Source organism: Malurus melanocephalus, unplaced genomic scaffold (genome assembly GCF_030028575.1).
Source record: "Malurus melanocephalus ecotype Western Australia unplaced genomic scaffold, MMel_1.1 scaffold_17, whole genome shotgun sequence".
Taxonomy (NCBI): domain Eukaryota; kingdom Metazoa; phylum Chordata; class Aves; order Passeriformes; family Maluridae; genus Malurus; species Malurus melanocephalus.
This window is the reverse complement of record NW_026623249.1, coordinates 3,644,196-3,662,143: the sequence shown is the minus strand read 5'-3', so window position 1 is coordinate 3,662,143 and position 17,948 is coordinate 3,644,196. Positions and strand designations below refer to the sequence as shown.

Below are 17,948 nucleotides of genomic sequence, written 5' to 3'. Positions count from 1 at the left end.
CATCAAAGTTGTCTTTTATTGTTGCATATTGTAATTCAGTTGGTTGCGTACAGGCCATTGCATACAGTGTTATACACATTGAACTGAAAAATKGGTAAGTGTATGTGGGCTGCAAATAATGGCTTACTGCCACATTTCCTTAGTCTGTGGTCTCTGACCCTCAGAAAATAAACCTAGTCAGACCTGCTCAGTACTAGGCCAGTGAAAATTCTCCTGAAATACCTTTGTCACTACAGAAAAGTAGAGGTGTTGAATTAACCAGCYGTTTCTATCCCAGCTTGTCCTGAATTAGTGCTTTCTTGGGAGTTAAGAGGATGCTGTAGCCTCGTGCTTTAAATGGGCTCTGCAGAGGTGCTGAACAATGTACAAATAAATGACTGTGAGCCATTATGAGCATAAAATTGCTTTTTACTGCTTTCACTTACGATTGCACTTTCCTCAGTTTAGCTAATGAAGTTAGGCTAATTTCACTTGTTCTTCAGTAGTTTCTCTTAAGAATCACATGGTTTATTGATTGGGTTGCAAGGATGAATTCTTTTATCAGGCACATTGCTTTCACTGAATTTACAAAATTGATAAATAATATCTGTGAGCATACAGCCTTTCTTGTTGATAGGCAATTTAATGTCTTGCACTCTCCCATTTTTCATGGGTTTCCCAGCCGGAATTCCAGGGAGTTCTGCCTCCCTCAGCCCCTCTGTAGGGTTTAATTTGGCTTTAGCAGCCTTGCTTCCTTCCTGTTCTGCACTGCTGCTCATGCTATCCCAGTTGTATTCCACCATATGGCTCTGCTTAATCATTACCTTGGCTGGGCAACCTTAAATATCACTTGGGATTCCTTAGTAGAAAAGGTTTTGTAGAGATGTGAGCACAGACTCCCTTTGGCAGTAAGTCTCTATTCCATATAAMATTTACAAGGTCTCACCACAAGCTGCAGTTCACAGCCATGTGCTTCTTCTCACTAATTTTCAAAAAACAGGAAATGCAGACTATTTTTTAAATTTACTGTCACAAACCTGTCCTAGTATGTGAGACAGTGTTTGAAAAGAGATTTTTATTTTAGTTTTCTCTGTTGAAATGCTGAGATGCAGAAGCTGCAGTCTAGTTTCTGCAGTAGTTCTAGTCACATTACTAAATGCAGTGTGGTTTAGAAATAGAAGAGCTTTCAGATATGTATGTCGAAGGGCAGGCACGCTGCTGCAGATTTAGATGATGAGCTGCAAAGAACAACTTAGCTCATCATAGATATTTGTTCTTGTTTCTGCTTACTACAAATGCACCCCTGAACTACCACTGGAGTTGTAAATGTCCTGAAAGTGTCTGTACAGGTGCAGCCTTTGTATATTAATTATATACTGCTTAATCTGAGCTGTCACCAGCCATGAGTGGTCTTGGAATATGTCTGTGGGTTCCCTGTTGAGAAAGTTTTTGCTAAGATGAACAAAAAATAATCATGACATGCTGTATTTTACTAGCAGGGTAACTGTTGATAGTAGCTGTATCACAATATTATTTGTCATTTAATATATCTCCCACCACTGCAATTCTTCTCTACTCCTCTTAAGCTGCTGGCAGTGGTCCTCTATCCTAGCTCCCAGATTTCTCTGGAATGTTTTACTAATTCTTGGAACCGACCATTATTGACATAAAAACATTGTTCAGAATTTATTTGGGAACATTTCATACTTGTGAAATAAATAGATTATACCCAGTTTTGAGTGGGAAAATCTGACAAGCATACAAATTYCACAAAATATTGCATTTAGTAGAAGGACACCAGTTTGGAACTTATTTTCTAGCCTGCAGTTATATACTGCCCTATATATCTCCTGATTTATTCTTAATTTGAAAATTAATTTACAGGTTAAGTACAGAGATAAAGGAAATAGAAGATTGCCCATTAGTGATTGAAAGACTTGCACTTAAGTCTGTCTTTGAATTTCTCTGGTCATTCTAGACCTTTGGCTCAGCTCCATGTACAGCAGCCTTGGATTGGTGCTTGGGACATCTGTTAATCTATATATAGGATTCACACACTTGCACATRTAAACAGGTGATCTCCTAAATATATGAAATGGCATTGGGAACTCCAAGTACTTCATTAACCCAAAATGTATTCAGGAGTGAACTGAAATAGTCCTTTTTGCCCTCTTCCCTGCCACAAAAAAAAAAAACAAAAACCATCAGCTTTATGTGCTGATTACAACTTGTGCTTAACACATATGTATATATATTCATAAATCCCAGGAATTACTTAGTGCTTATAAAAAGGTCCTGAAAATGACTTTTTTCTTTATTCTCCAGTTTAGTTCTCTTGACAGTTGCTAGTTTCTTGCTGTAAAGGGACATAGGGTTTAAAAATAAAAGGTGCATGTAATGGATAGAGAAAATGGGTAATAGGTGGTAACTGATAAAGAAATAAGATATATTTAGAAAATTCATAAGGGAGGCTGCAGGCAGGAGGGAAATTTTAAGTCATTTCATGAGGTCTCTAGCAGTCTGTCTGAGACTAATTTCTAATAAATCTGGGAACAGCAGGGAGACTTCGGAAGAGTGAAAGACCAACAACATTTTGCATCACTGCTGTCATAGAGYGAGAGAGTAAAGAGTGATTCATCTGCTATCAGTTCCAGGAAAAAAACTATGGAAAATTTAATCAAGAATTTAGGTGAGATAAGAATAGCAGTATAATAATGCTGATTAACWTTTCAGTTTGTGAAAACAGGTCTGCTCAAATGTGATTTGGTTGTTTGGATGAGTGAAATTTGGTTGCTTGGGGTTTTGTCTGGGTGCAACAGACTTTTATAACGTCTTTAAATTAGTAGTGTATGGTCTATTTTGGTTTTAAGAAGTATATTTGAATTTAATGAAGTACTGCTTAATTGGATTAAGAGCTGGTTAARATCATAGAAAGCAGAAAAGTGTTTCTGGTTGAGATCAGCCTGGTGCAGTCTGGAAACACATGCAAGAGATGGTGAGAGTGTGGACAGAAAAAATACCAGTGGAGGATTAAATAATGGCATGAAAAGAAGGGTTTAGATAATTTAGGCAGACTGAGACAGTTGAGCAAAATGCACATTAATACAGGTGACAAGACAAGTGTGCACCCAAGAGCAAAAAATGCCACCCGCACCTGTGTGGAGGAGTTTTTTCTGAAAAACCCTGATTCTGGGAGGTGAAAGGTAAATTGTAGGTGTGGTTAGACATGGGAGGGAAGGTAGATGGTCGTACCAAGTAAGTGGCAGAGAGGGCTAACATATGCTACAAGATGTGTAAATAGGAAGACATGAGTAATAATAAGATTATCTGCACTTGAAGCTGGTGTGATGGAACCTGATGCTATAGGTCTGTGCCTTATCTATATACATTTAGTAAGATGTGCTAATTTAGGGTATGGATATGGGTCCCTAAATGGCTCACTAGTGGAAATAATGCCATGCAGTAAGAGATTTAATGGACTGCTACCTAATAAAGCAAAAATCACTTAGTGGCAATGTGCTCTTGGAAGRATGAAGTCCAACTCCCACCTTTAGTCCTGGGGAATACCTGCTTGTTCCACTACAGCTCCTGGCCATGTGCTCATCTTCTTCAACTCACTGATGCAAAAACTGTTGCCTGTTTTGACTTGGCTGTGGTATCTGCCGTGTCAGTGAGTCCAGCCACCAGTCAGGGGAACACGAAAGGTGATGGGGGCAGTGAGAGATTTGACACTGTCTCAGCAAGGTGTTAGATCAAATGCTCATGCAAATGTGGGTTGTGGTAACCTCGAAGTGAGTCCAGCAAATGAGAAGCTTTGTGAGCAGGTCGGCTGCAAGCTGTGTTAGCCCTCGTGCTAATGCAGTAGTAGGAGTGCGATCTCATGCTGGGTGGGTGGAAGAGTCTGGAACTACCACTTCTGTTTGCAGTTTCACAGCCAAACGAAGGGCCTTATTCCTTCCCCTCTGTGTTCCCTCCTCCTCCTTCTGGCTCTTAGCTGATCCCACACAGAATTACCATGGTGCTCTGTACATCCTCCTTCCCTCTCTCACTTCCATGTACTAAAAGAAAGTAATTTCCTGCCAAGGATCCATATATTAAGAAATCATAGTTTGTCTTAAGAAACAGAGAAGAGGTAACTTGTTTGCACACAGTGTGCATGGAGGTACCTCCACAGGTAGGAATTACTCCTCTTACTGTCATAAAGACAGTAAGTTTCAAAGAAAAGCACATCAAGAGTCAATGGAAGTGGAAGGCTGATATYCCAAGAAGAAAATTAAATGTGCGTTTAAGAAAGGATGATTAGGTGTTATGGAAACAACCATAAGAAGGAAGAGATGGATCTCTTTTTTAAAATATACAAAGACCAGAACCYTTACTGGAAAATGTATCTTAGTCAAATGCAAACTGCAAATAGGAGGTTGAAAGAAACAGGTAAAGTGTGAAGTGACATCTTAAATTTTTTGATCTCTACTTCAGGGAATGTACTGTGCAAGTCTGGATATAATGTATGGAATTAATATACTGAACAAGCGAAGTATGTAAGAAAGGAGGCATAAGGGTTATAATGGGATTACATAGTTAAACTGTAGGGCAGTTTTGCTCTTGAGTGGTGAGACATTCGTGTGGACTTTCATTATGTGGGCTATACAACAGACATAAGCTTGACAGAGAAATTCAAATTAAACCAGGGGAGGTAAGATGCCTTGCCGTTAATTTTATAATATTTTATGTTGAGGATACTTAGGAGTTTGGACTTGACTGCAAATGGGATTCAATGATACTCAGGTTGTCCTGATTTGAGACGTGTGTCTACAATTCATGTGAATTTTTKTTTTCAGTTTTGAAAGGTTGCTTTCATATGGAAGACATTTTTGGCCTTGAGAACAATCTAGAATGTTGCTTTGATTGTATAGTTTAAAGGGAAACTGCTGTTAYAATCTAAATGTTGAAAATATGACTATTCCAGCAATTTGCACGAGAAAAAGTTCCAGCTAATTGCATTTCACGCAGGTTATGAATATGTTTTGTTATGCTAAAATAAATAGGAAAAATTGTAGTTATAAGGGGTTCCTTTCGCAGTGGAAGGATACTTCTAGATGTTTCTGTGCTATTTCACTTTCACGAGATGTTTCTGAAGGTGAATTTCTGAGCTGAGGAAGGAAATCAGCCTTGTAATTTAAAGTAATGACCAACAATTTTGACATACTGTTTGATCTGCACATAGTAATTAGAGTTTTCAGGAGTCATTAGCAGCTGGGGTGTCACTCTGTGTTTATTGGAGGACTGTCAGCTGGTGTTTCTCTTTGTTTGTTTTTTAATATTAATGGTTTGGAAAGCAGTTGGTGCTCTAGAAAGAACTGAGAAACAGGCCTGGCTTTGTGGATTTTTATCACCCTGCCAAGACCCTGCGCAACTTCCTCTCCCCCTGCCTGCAGCAGCCTACGGAAACCTGACTGCTGGGGGCCACTTCTGCAATTGCAGCAGGGCAGGGCTGCAGGGTGGGAGGGGGGGTCTTTTCCTTCTGCTGCTCACCAGTGCCTTGGCATCCAAAGAAGAAAACAAGATGCATTTGAACATGTCTCTTCAGTTGTTTCTTGCACTGATGGGTTTCCTTCTCTCCCCTTTCTCTGCTGTTGTGCAGTGCTGCAGTTGAAGCTCCAGCAGCGACGCACACGGGAGGAGCTGGTCAGCCAAGGGATCATGCCGCGTAAGTACCACTTAAATTCTTTGCCTTGGCATTTTTGTGCATGTTTCTTGGTGGAGAATGGTTACCCATACGATTGAAAGATCAGGTTCTCTGCTTCTGCATGAAAAACATCATCTGTAAGAGCCCCACCCTGTCCCACACAACTTGGTCCTTCTGAAGCGTTGGGGCTACCTCTGATACTGAGGAACAGAGTAATGACTGCAAGAATAACTGTGCTGCAAAGCTGGGCTTGCATTTGATTACACTGCACAGTCTTCTGGAGAACATACAATTTTAGAAGCRCCTTATATACTTGACTCATGCTGGTAATCACTCGTAACAGGCTTCCTGCCTCTGCAGTTTCTGTTCATACAATGTCAGCTCCCCAGACCTCTGAGGCACTTGTAACTTTGTGTCCATAAGCTGACCAAAGCCAAGCAATGTGTACAAGATATTAACCAACAAGGATCCCTGTTTTACGTTTGCAGCTAGAAGACAGCTAGAAAGAACTCTGTGGGCATCAGCCATTGCCTTTCTTGCAGGGGGAAGGCAAAATCTGTGGAGCCAGGGAAAGTTTACTTTTCTGGATAAACACAGAGGATATACCTTAAAACCAAGCTTTCACTGTCAGATTAGTGTTGGAGAAAGTAGTTTTCTGTTTTGTTTCCCTCCTTCCCCCCAAAATGCAGCAAAGGTATCTGTTAAATAGTTTTGTTGTGCTTTGATACGTCTGAACTAGATGACTTACAGRGAACAATTTGAAGCAAATGCTATATTTTTGAAGTCCTCTCAGTTTCACGCAACAACTGTAGTAAAAGGCATTGGATCAGGTCTGTATTTTCCTCTTTCAAAAGCTTTCCTGTTTCCCTGTTTCACAAGCTTTACTTGAAGATGGTGCAGTATGAGAATTTTCTCATTTCTTCTGTTTCTGGGGTGCTGTGTATGACTTAGACTTTGCTGGGGGCTGAAGGTTAGACTGTCAGCTCTCTCTCTGAATGAAGAGAACCTGTCAGCAGCACTCTGTCAGCTGAAGTGGCTTGCTGGATGGCAATAATGGTCTTAAGAGGTTTCTGGGACCCCTGCTTAAAATTATGTTACCAAAGCAAAAAGAAAAGATTGTTCTGTCTAGATTTATCATGCCTGTTGTCTAGTTTTTAACCTGGAGAGCTTGTATATGAGCTTCTACAGAATACACTTAGTTGCTTTTGGATGAAAGACTAGTGTCCCAGTGACTGCCTTTTTACTAATGCTTCCCAGAGGAAAATGTTCCTGACTTCTTTTTGGTCTCCTGCTTTAGGTGGATATGTATGCAAATACTGTGTTAACTTRTGTTCACTACTGGTTTTCTTCAAAATGTGGCTGGCCAAACTTGTGATTCCTGAGAGGGGTCTGTCTTACAGGTCTTTTGAAAATGAAGCCCTTGCAAGTAAATCAAGTAAGGCATCCAGAATAATTAGTGAGTTAATTTAAACATAGCCTAAATTACTAGTCTTTGCAGATTTGTGTCCTTCATTGCTTTGTTTATAGCTCTTACATGTGAGTGTTGTGATGGACCAAAGAGAAACACGCAGGGAAATTCATTGTGAAAATATTGGCAACATGTGAAAAGGTCCTTTCTGCAATGGAGAAAACCCGCATCTGTTCTAAACATGATTTGAAATTAATTCCTCCCACTAATGGCATCATTTACCCATACCTACTGACTGGAAATAACCACACATAGGGAAATGTTTAAAACATAATTTGCCTGGGCCATTTTTGAACAGAAGATCAGATGTGAGATAAATTGTGATACTTAAAGCATAAGTCCCATTTTTAACCTGAGAAGTGCAGAGGATCACTAGGGACTAAGTTCCTCCAGAAGGCATCTCAGAGCCATGACAGCTTTACTTCTACTTTCAGGAGTCTTGAATAGACATTTTTAATTCTGCTGGGAATGTGCAAGTATCCTGCATTCTTTCTTCTCTTTGGCCTGTGCCTCTGTGAAAACATCTAAGTACTTAATCTTCTGCTGTCATCTACTACTGAACATGGCCATGCTGGACTTGTGTGTCCTTCCTGGGTTTGTTAGCCAGGAACCAAGCTCCACACAACCCTTTGTGATGATTCGGCAAAAGTATAAAACTTGGATTCCAGAGGATGGTTTGGTGATGAACTAAATGAGCTGGAGTGCTCTTTTCATGTCAGATGCTGGTTGGCTTCTTTTTTTTTTCCTTTATTTTCTGTCTGAAGAGTCTTAACACTCTTCAGAGAACTGTAATGGTTGTGGTTCTATCAGCATTGCAGCTTGCATCAGGAATGTGCTTTTGAAGCTCCTGATTGCACCTGCCTACTGTACCTTGCTTAGCACCACAAAACGAAGTTTGAGAGCTGGGTTAAATTGAAATGAAAGTAAAGTGGAAAATATTCTGCCTAGAGCTAATATGCATTCGGCCTATGGGACGAGATTACAGCTTGTCTGTCACCACACCTCCAATTCCCCTTCACATCCAGAGTGTGGATGTCACTTCCTCAGCATCGACTTTGTTTCTGTTTTGGCCTTACTGTGCTTTCCTACATGTTCGTTTAGATTAGCCTTTGATACAGTTCAGTTCCTGTATATCTTGAGGCAAACAGACATGGAAAAATCATGAGCCAAGTGTGGGTAAAGTGAAAGGTTTTGTTTTACATTACAAGCTATGTGGTGTGCAAACTTCCCTTGATATCTTTGGTTCTCCTGACTGAATCTAAACCCAGATTTAGATTTATTCTGCAATAAGATTTATTCTGCAAATTGGTACCCTAAAAGAGAAATTTCATTTCAGGCTTCCATCAATATGAGGTTTTTGGRCATTGTAAATATGAGGAGTGGGGATGACATGTTTGTGTCACCCTAAAGTRAGAGTCATGCTACTCCTACTGTACTGGTTCATAACTGAACTGGGAATTGCTTACTTTGTCCAATGTGGAATTTTGTTTATATGATAGAGTGGAAAGGCAAATGTTTCAACATTTTTTTTACCAACCTTCCYAACCCACCAGCCACCTACAGTAGGCTTTGCTCCACTAAAAGATTAGCTTATTGTAGTAAGAAATAAAACATTTATAGGCAGTGAAAGAAGATTCAAAATAATTGGGTTTTATGCTTCATTAATTCTTGCTTTCTGTTGCCACTTTGTGTAATCTTTTACTAGTAGCAGGATTCATTAGTTGAAGATTAAAATTCTCAATTGCCCTTAGAAAAAAGGTGGGAAGCAAGCCTTCACCTGCAGCTCACAWACTTGTGATCTGAGCTAGAATGACAGTATCTTGAAAAAAGGAGAGCTGAGTTTTCATATATATTCAGGTTTTGGCCTATTTTCTAACAGTGCAAGTAGACAAGCCTTTTTGCTATTTGCATTTTTTTGTAGCTACACAGAGATGATTTTCATCTTCTTGCCCTCACAAAATGCAAGTTAAACAAAATCTGCTGTCTATGCTCAACTCTTTGAACTCTGTTGTGCTGTAGAACAACATTCAAATGCTGTAATTTTTTACAGTGTTGAATATAAAGGCTATCGTAAGGTTTTTGGGGGAATATTAAACACCCCATTTTTCACTCTTGAAAAGAACGTTTAAAACAGTAGCCAATGCACATCTGAGTAGAAAGTTATGTGGAAAGTGTCTTCAACTAAAACAGCAGAAATTTTTAGGAGAAAGCCATTTGGCAAATGTAGCAATACTCTCTTACGCAAAATATGTGACTCTTTCTCTTTTGCAAGATTTAAAGCTTCACATGCCCTTTRTTTTATCCATCAGGATTGTGATATTTGACTTCTAGCTGCAAACACAAAACACAGGCAAGAATGCAAGGTTGTCATGTGGCACAATCCTACAGGAAAGCTCTTTTGACCATCACATCTATCTAAGCAGGCGAAGCAGTAGATAATTTCTGGGAAAGCGCGTTGTRCTGCTCTGTAGTAGTGCTTTTTAGTCTCTGCAAAATGACACAGGCATCCTTTGAAAAGGGTGTCTGGGCTGAAAGCTAGAAGGAAGGTGGCTGCTGGACAGGCTGAGAATTTCCAGGAGCTTCTTTTTCACTTCAGTGTATCTGATGCTTGCCAATTTTTGTGCCCACAGCAAGCTCCTTTGTGTGTTTGTGTTCTGGGATGCATAATACACGACTGTGTTTAGATCCAAAGAGATGGAGTTTATGCATGGAGATTCCAAKGTGACTGTTACACATGCTGAGGTGTTTCCATGCTCTAGATCTGTGCTACCAACACTGTGATCCAGCTTTGCTGCAGGATGTGCAGTCTGATGGATGCTCGAGCTTGTTTCGGAGTGCGAGAATGTATCTGGTCCTCCACGAGGGGAGYGTGCCATGATTCAATTGCAACATGTCACACAATTAGAAATTAATGTAATACAGCAGGCAGTCTAATGATTATGATCTCATTAGGCCTCTCATATCACTAGCTGCATTTTTCTTGTAGCCATAATGTTAACGGACAAAACGTAATACTTGTTATAAAACTAAAATGYAGTATTTGCTTTTTTGTGCGTCTGTGAGACATTGCTTAGAATGAATTCAAAAGGAATTGCTATTTACTGGGGACATTTMATGATTTAACAATACAGAACACAGGTTATGCTTTGGCAGTGTTGATCATCCTCTAGCCAAACATCGTAGTAGCTGATCTGCATTCAGCATAGCTACCATCSCAACAAAATCAAGGATCTTTAGGGTAATTCATGAAGCTAAGTGCTTGGCACCTGTGAGTTTCTAAGGTTAAATCATGTCTCCAGACTTCAACATCTCAACCTCAAAATTTGGCCATACATCCACACTTTTGTTTGTGTAGGGTAGCTACAAATGCTATTTTTGCTTTAGCCTTTACCTGATAATCTAACCACTTCTCTGTTTAAAAAAAAATAGGTATTAAATACTTGAAAATTATGCACTTCTAACTTTATTGCATGGCTCTGTATTTCATATTTATGTTAATATTTTCTTATTTTTATTTCCTATTATGAAACTTGTCAATTTAATATATATGTGCTAATCGAAGGAGACCTGTCAGTTGAGGATATAGTCAGTCTTTGGTTCCTGTTACATACAACAGCTCCAGGAGAATAAATTAAATATCAGAAACAAAAGAAAAAACTAGTTTTATAAATTGTTTAACTGTTAATTGTGAAGTAGGAGCATCTTTTTATATATGTCAGAGAAAGGAGAGGCAGCAAGCTGTTGGAACATGACAGTTATCTACAGGTGCAGTATTTTTCGTGGCATGAGCTGTTCTGCCATCATGGTGGTGACTTCAGGTGCAATTCTTCATGCTTCAGCTGTATTTTGTCTTCTACATAACAGCTGGGATAGATGAACTGCTACGCCTGTGTGGAGTTTTACTGGCTTGGAGCTGTTGCAGTATGGCTACACAGGCGACATTTCAAGGTTGTTGTGTGTTCTATTTAAACTGCAGTTAAACCCATTGCTTTAACACCCTGAAATAGCTCTTCCTGCTACGTAACATGTTGCCATCATTCTCTTACTGCTTTGTATATCAGATCTTTGTAGTGACATTCCTATATTTTATGGAATCTATTTATAGCAACAAAATTTAACTTCCCTGCCATCTAATGTCTGCTGTTCTGCGCCTTGGCAACTGCTTCACTTTCATGCTTTTAAGCTGGAGCTGTAATTTCATTTAAGACAAGGAGTTAAAAACATGTATTTGGACTGTAAATATTGTTACTCTTAGACTTGTTTAATTAAATGTGCACAACTGTGAAGTCTTTATGATCTAAAAATAATAACTTATTTTAGTAATCCATAAACCTCTGAATCCTTGCTATTTTCTGTTTCATAATATAGAGCATGGAACCTCAAAGACAGAAGCTGCAGCTAGACTTCTAATGTACTCAGTGTCATGCTCTGAGAGTAAGATTAGACCGCTAAGCAAGTACTGTAAAACAAAAAAAAAAATTGTAGGGGACACTCATAGGGACTGTTTCTGGCATGTTGCACAGAAATCTGTAACTGTTTTTATTTTAATTTGATCATATACCTATAACTTGTCTCCCAGGAATTATTTGCTGGTTATTTTTACTTTGATCTTTTTTCTTGAAGTACAATTTCAAAGCTTCCAGGCTTTGTGTGTAGAAGGAGTCTGTAAATTTAAGCTGAGTCTCATTGTCAGAGACCTAATAAAAGCATCTACTTTGTTTGTATTTTCAGATATCTGTCTCTGTGTATTTTTCACGTGTTTATATCATCTGTGGATTAATAAGACATGATTGGAGTAATGAAGTTCATTGTGTTAGGATGGAAATGTGCTGTTTGCCCTTTCTGAAGCTGTAGAAGGAAGACCATGCTCAGGTGTTTGATAGGCTGTGTTTGGTCCTTGATCCTTGCCATAATAAAAGACGTAGCTCTGCCAGTTGCGAGAGAAACATAATAATTTGAGGGAGTAAAATCTGATGTTCAATACAATTTTTTCCCTYTGTGTTCTCACAGTTGTCTTAGGTTCATTCTTACTTGTTGTCTGGGAATGGTGTCTCCTTTCTATTTTTGTGACCTCATATCTTTCCTACCTTGAGCACTCTGGAAAGTTACTGGAAGAGTTTGAAAAGGCTGATTATTCATGCAAGAAACAGGCATGAAATCTGGTCCACGAATGCATGGATCAAAGGCCTCCTGGTAAAAGTTCCTTGTCTCCCTGTTCCTCTTCAGTTTGGAGGTGGTATAATCCTAATCRTAATGAAGCTTTGCCTTTCCTTATTTTTCATTTCAGGATTTAGGTAATGTGTTTTGAATGCCAAGAGTTAATGGTGATGGATGGAGCACATTATACATTATTTGTATTTGCTGTAAATGTTTTTTCACAAAATGCCGTAACCATAGTCACTCACAGATCTGATAACTGTTACCATGGATGACAATTTCATTTTGCTCCTGAAGAGGATGAATTTTCTGAGAAATGGCACATACATTAGATTTTAAATTAGCTCAGTGTTGGTCCTTGAAAAATCTTAGTCCATTCTGCCAATAATTTCATGTTTACTGTGACAAACTTACACTTCAGGCTTTTCACACAGTTAATGAAAACCTTAAACTTCAGCTGCATCATCAGAGAGATATTGCTGTAGTAAAGTTTCTGAAAGGTTTGCTGGAAGTGGGCTCTGGAGAGGTGCCTGGTGCAGCAGGTTGAAGCAGCTCAGCTGGTGTGTGTGTCCATGGTGAGCCGAGCTGAGGGTACCACAGTTCCCCCTGCCTGTGTGCTTCAGCAGCCAGGGCAGGCCCAATGCAGGGAGCTGGAAAGTGGCTCATTTTGGGAAAACCAGCTGCATGAGCCAGTACACTGTGCAGGTTCATGAATGTTGATCGAGGAGAAGGGCTGACTCTGAGTCAGGGTGTCAGGGAGGCAGCACTTCAGCTCTGGCTCCACTGGAGCCTGGGGCTCCCCTGACAATCCAGCTAACAGGGGCTTCACTCAGCTGCCGGTTTCTGTGCCGTCTCTCTTGATTGGAATAGCTGGGCTGTGGGGAAGATTCAGTAAAGCTGCAGCACTGTTTCTGTAATGCCATGCTTTGGCAGTGCTGGCAGCAGTAGCAACGTGGGAAAGAACCTTTCTCCAGCCTTTCTGCTGTTTAAACTAGCAACATTCATAATTCTTCAATCACAATAACATTCTCATTGAAGGGTGTCACTGAAGGGCAAGCTGCATTTTGAGTGCCAGAAATGCATTTCTTACCTTCATGAATATATTTGGATTGACTTTTTAGGTCAATCTTGATTTTTAATTTTCTTGAGTTTATGTATTTAGGGATTTGAATAATCACAATTTAGCACTTGTGGCTTCTTTTCCCGTCCTTAACTTGATACTCGTATTTTAGCCTTAATCCAAGGTCATTTACCAATGTTGGGGTATGGTATCAGCAAGAATTCTCAAGTATGATCAGGTCTGTGTACTGAATGAGAAACTCCCYAGAGCTGCAAATGGAGAAAAGGGTGCTGATGGAGATCTCTCTTCTCTCAGCTGTGTTTTCTCCAGCCCTGTTTCATTTTTCTGCAGCATACTGCCCCACTGGTTAGATGACAACTCCTTCTGTTCATGTGACCCAGTTTTTTAATACCTTTTTCTTCCATGCTGTGATAAATGCGTTTTGGAAGTGGGGTGAAGATGAAGAGAGGAAGGGAGTGCTAACTGCCTTGCTCTGTGGTTCACGTTCTGTATCTCTTACCAAATCCTACCGGTTGGGAGCTCCACCCTGAACCGACAGCGGAAGTCATCGAGCCTATTTGCAGCACTTTATCTCATCTTTTTACGAAAGCATAGTAAACAAGAGAGAGAAACCAGAATTTGGTTGAGAGCAGGGGTGAATAGCTGCAGCAGAAGGCTTTCTGCCATTCTGAATTAAATCAGCACGTCTGAGGTTGTGTTTGGACATGACACAAGGTTTTCTGTCGTAGTGAAGGAAGGTTTTTCTTTTCACTTAGGGATGGGTGTAACTGAAGAGCAAAGTATTCAACTCCCTATTCTGAATTTAGCTGTAGCTTTTCTACAAACATTGTGTGTTGTCTTACCAACTGGTTTGCAGTTCCAATATCACATTGTTGTCTATGATGAGCTARGTACTATGGCCAAGGAAAGCTCATGTGTTGCCTCTCCTCTGTCAGTCTACAAGGCTGATAGCCTTGAGTAGAGATTTACTGATTACAGAAGGTCTTGCAGTCTCTGCTTCCCATTTGAGCTATGAGGATGTGTGCAGATCCTTTTGCCTTTCTTCCTTGTGTTTGGTTCCATGCAAACCTCAGTGTCTTCTGTCAGCTGCATAAGCAAATGCAGGGTGTAGGGGTATTTTGACTTCTTTTTCTCTGCAGCTGGGTCAGTCCCCTTCCCCTGCTGTGTTTCATTCTTACAGTATCTCAGCCTAGTTCTGATTCCACTTATTTCTCACGCTAGGTAACAGGAACTTGGAGATCTGCAGATGAATATCTTTGAGAGCTTTGCAAGGCTGAAATCTGCTTCTGTACACTGCAGTGTAACCCTCAACACAAATGCTGGGGCCATTTTGCCCCCTTTTTTGTCTCTGGTATTATATTGAAGATTTGGGTTTGATTCCTGAGCTTCGATTCAGTCTGTTGTTCATAGCAGCATTAGTTTGATGCTTTGCAACAGTGTCTCAAGACCAGTCTGCATGAGACAGCCTGATCTAGTGGAAACTGTCCCTGCAGCYATGGTAGAGGGGTTGGAACTACATGATCTCTAAGATCTCTTCCAACCCAAACCATTCTGTGACTCATTCACACTTCGCCATCTGCAAAATGTGGCTTGGACTAGGGGAACACTGAACTCAGGCATTGCAGTTTTGAACCCTATTTCATAGGAATTAATACATTGCTTTGCAGTGAAGATTAGCAACTTTTATCTCTGGGCTTTATATGGAAAAATGTGGGTCGATGTACATGGTCTTGTGTGCTGCTGCTTATCTTTGGGGGGGTCAGGTGGAAGGATGTAGTTGCAATGTATAGGTGCAACATTTTTGAAGCAGGGTGGAGGCACARAACAGTTGCATCATTGATCTGTGGGGTGATTTCTCATGGTAGCTGAGGGTGTGACCACAAGCATACTAATGCTTCAGGAATTCTGGAGATGAAATATCAAAATGCTCCACAACAAGCAGCAGAGAGGCTAGAGAAATAGGATGTATATGGTAGGAATTTGTGAGTTCCTTGCTAGCCAGCTTGTTTGTGACAGGARAATCAAGTCCTGCTGTCAGTCATCAAAATGTGAGGGATAAAACTCATCCTCCTAATAGCAGATGTTACAAACTGCCAGACAATCGTCCAAGTAGGACAAAAGTAGGTACAGCTCAGTGGTCCTAAGTACCAATGGTGATGCTATTGTCCCTCCTGTCACTGAGCCTTTTTTAGTGCTTGTTGGGCCATTTGTAACACCAGGCTGTTTTCCTGTGGTGGATGGGGCAATTTGAAGACATGGGGGGCTGTGGTTCAGCAGTGTGGGGGCTTCTGCTGCAGCGCTGGCGTTAAACTCAGTCTCTCATTTCTGTCTTTGTCTGGCAGGGCAGTTGTGCTTGGCTTTGCTGACACTATTATTTGTGAAGCCTGCTGTAAACCAGCATACCAACCCAGGTTGAAATAACTCTTTCAAAACAACTGTGATCTGAGTTCAGACTGTTTTGTCAGCATAACTGAAGGCTAATGTGCTTTGTCCCAGACCTAGATACAGGAACAAGGGCAGAAAGTGTAACTGCAGGTTACTGAGGCTGAAAATACCATGTAGATATCATGTAGAAATAAAATCAAAAGGCAGGCAGGAGGTAACCTAACTGCAATCAGGCATTGCAGAAGTTACTTCTGCATTCTCAACTATTTCTTTCCTGCATACAGTGGAAAGCAAAAACTCAACAGCTCATACTACTGTCATAGTTTGGCATGTTTGGTGGTTTTTTTCCCCCTCTGGCAGCACTCTGTTCTCATCAGGGCTCGCTCAAAATTAGCTGRATAGTTAGATCACAGATTCAAGTTTGGAGAGGGGCAAGTGCTGTAGGGAGGTGCTGGAGATACTTTATGGCAACAGTTTTATAGTGGAGCTCCCTGTGCAATACAATTGGAGCATAAATGGAAAGGCAGAGACAAGTGGGGCCTGGGAAAAKGGGGAAAAAGAGATCATTACTTAAGCTGGACCTACCAGCATACTAAATATTTRTTGAAATGCCTTCCAGGGAATTCAGGCTGTTAAACATGTTTTTGCACTTCTTGGGCTTAGTAAGGTGCTTTGAAATAGTCTAGCCTGATGTTTCTGGAAGCTGGCTGGTACTGCTTGAAGCTGCCTATGTAACTTGTGATGGAACAGTATTGGAATAGAGGCTTGGTGTCAGACTGGGAAGTTGTGTCGAGCAGGGTTGCTGGGTGGGAAGGGTCAAATCAGTGTTTGACAYGATTCAGTATTTTCAGTGATTTGATGTAAATGAAAGAACAGTCTGCATGTTTATAAGGCTCCGGGTTAGTAGGCTCTGGGGAGGATAGGACTGGGACTCACAATGTTAGGAGAAGCCACAACTGTGGAGTAAAATGAAAGAAAAATGCAGAATGTCTACATTTTGGAATGCCTAGTTAGTGGYATGAACTGGGAATGAAAAGTGGCTGKCTTGGTACCAGCTCTGCAGAAGTGGATTGGAGACCTTTTGTGGTTTGTGAGACAGGTACAAGTGAAGGTTGTGTGTTTTATGTACACAAACAAGGCAAACTGGCTGGGACATGTGACTGAGAAGTGTTATTGAATAATTGTTTAACTCTGTAAAAGCTGATAAAGCCTAGGCTGGAATATGTACCCACTTCTGGACACTAGGCTTCAACAAAAACGTGGATCAAATGGAAGGAGTCCAAAAGAGACTAAACAAGCCAAGGTCTRGATAATGTTATCTGCAAGGGAAGGTTGAAGCAACTGGCTTTGGTCATTTTATACAACAGGAGATTGTAGGAGAACCAATGTTTTCAAAAAGGATACATGCAAAGAGCAAGAAAATAAATTGTTCTCTGTAACCTTAGCAGCTAAGGTGGGGARCAAAGTATAAATTGTAGGAAGGGAAATGTAAGTTAGACATTCAGAAAGGTTTTTAAATAGTAAAAACATCTATGCACTGGGATAATTTCTCTGCAATAATATTGTATTTTTTCATGAGAGGTTTCCAAGAATAGGTTAAACAAACTACTGTGAGGAGTAGTTTTGTGTGTTTTATGCTGGCTGAGCAGTCAGAAAACATCAGGTGATTGGAGTTTCCTCACCCCTAATTCCCTGTAGTTGTATCTGATGCTTCAGRTACTGAGGGCTGTGGACAGAGTGGGAATGAAGCCCCATGCCCACCTGGTTCACACAGGTTCTGCTCTACCAGCTCAGCTACTCATTCACATACACTGCCAGAATGAGCCACCATAGCTGATACGGGTGAGAACAGTAGAGCTTTATCAATATATGGGTAGTTTGGAGTGGAATGGATAAAGCGACACGGTGGTGAGATGGGTTATGAGGCACAGGGGTAGTTTTGCAGGGATCAATGCTAAGGGGCTGGGAAGGGCAGCTGGAAAAAGAGCCATATCTGTACTATGGGCCTCCTTTAGAGCTTACCCAGAGCCTTATTACTTCAGATTTCTTCACAGGATTATATTTTTCTTTTTTTTTTTTTTATTTGCTGTAGAAAAGTTAACAGAGTTGCCCCACAGTTCTGGACTAAGTGGTCATTTCAAAGCCAAAAAATGTGCAAGGCGTAGTTAGCTTCAAATGGAGTATGATTTTAC

At 40.5% G+C, this 17,948-nt stretch overlaps 1 protein-coding gene across 1 annotated transcript in view; it reads left to right on the top strand.

Moving 5' to 3' along the window:
• MRTFA (myocardin related transcription factor A) overlaps positions 1-17,948 on the top strand; it is a 79,197-nt gene that overhangs the window by 43,465 nt on the left and 17,784 nt on the right. Inside the window, exon 3 of the mRNA XM_057386557.1 lies at positions 5,621-5,686. Coding sequence (XP_057242540.1) covers positions 5,621-5,686 — 66 coding nt within the window. The remainder of the gene's footprint in view (positions 1-5,620; positions 5,687-17,948) is intronic.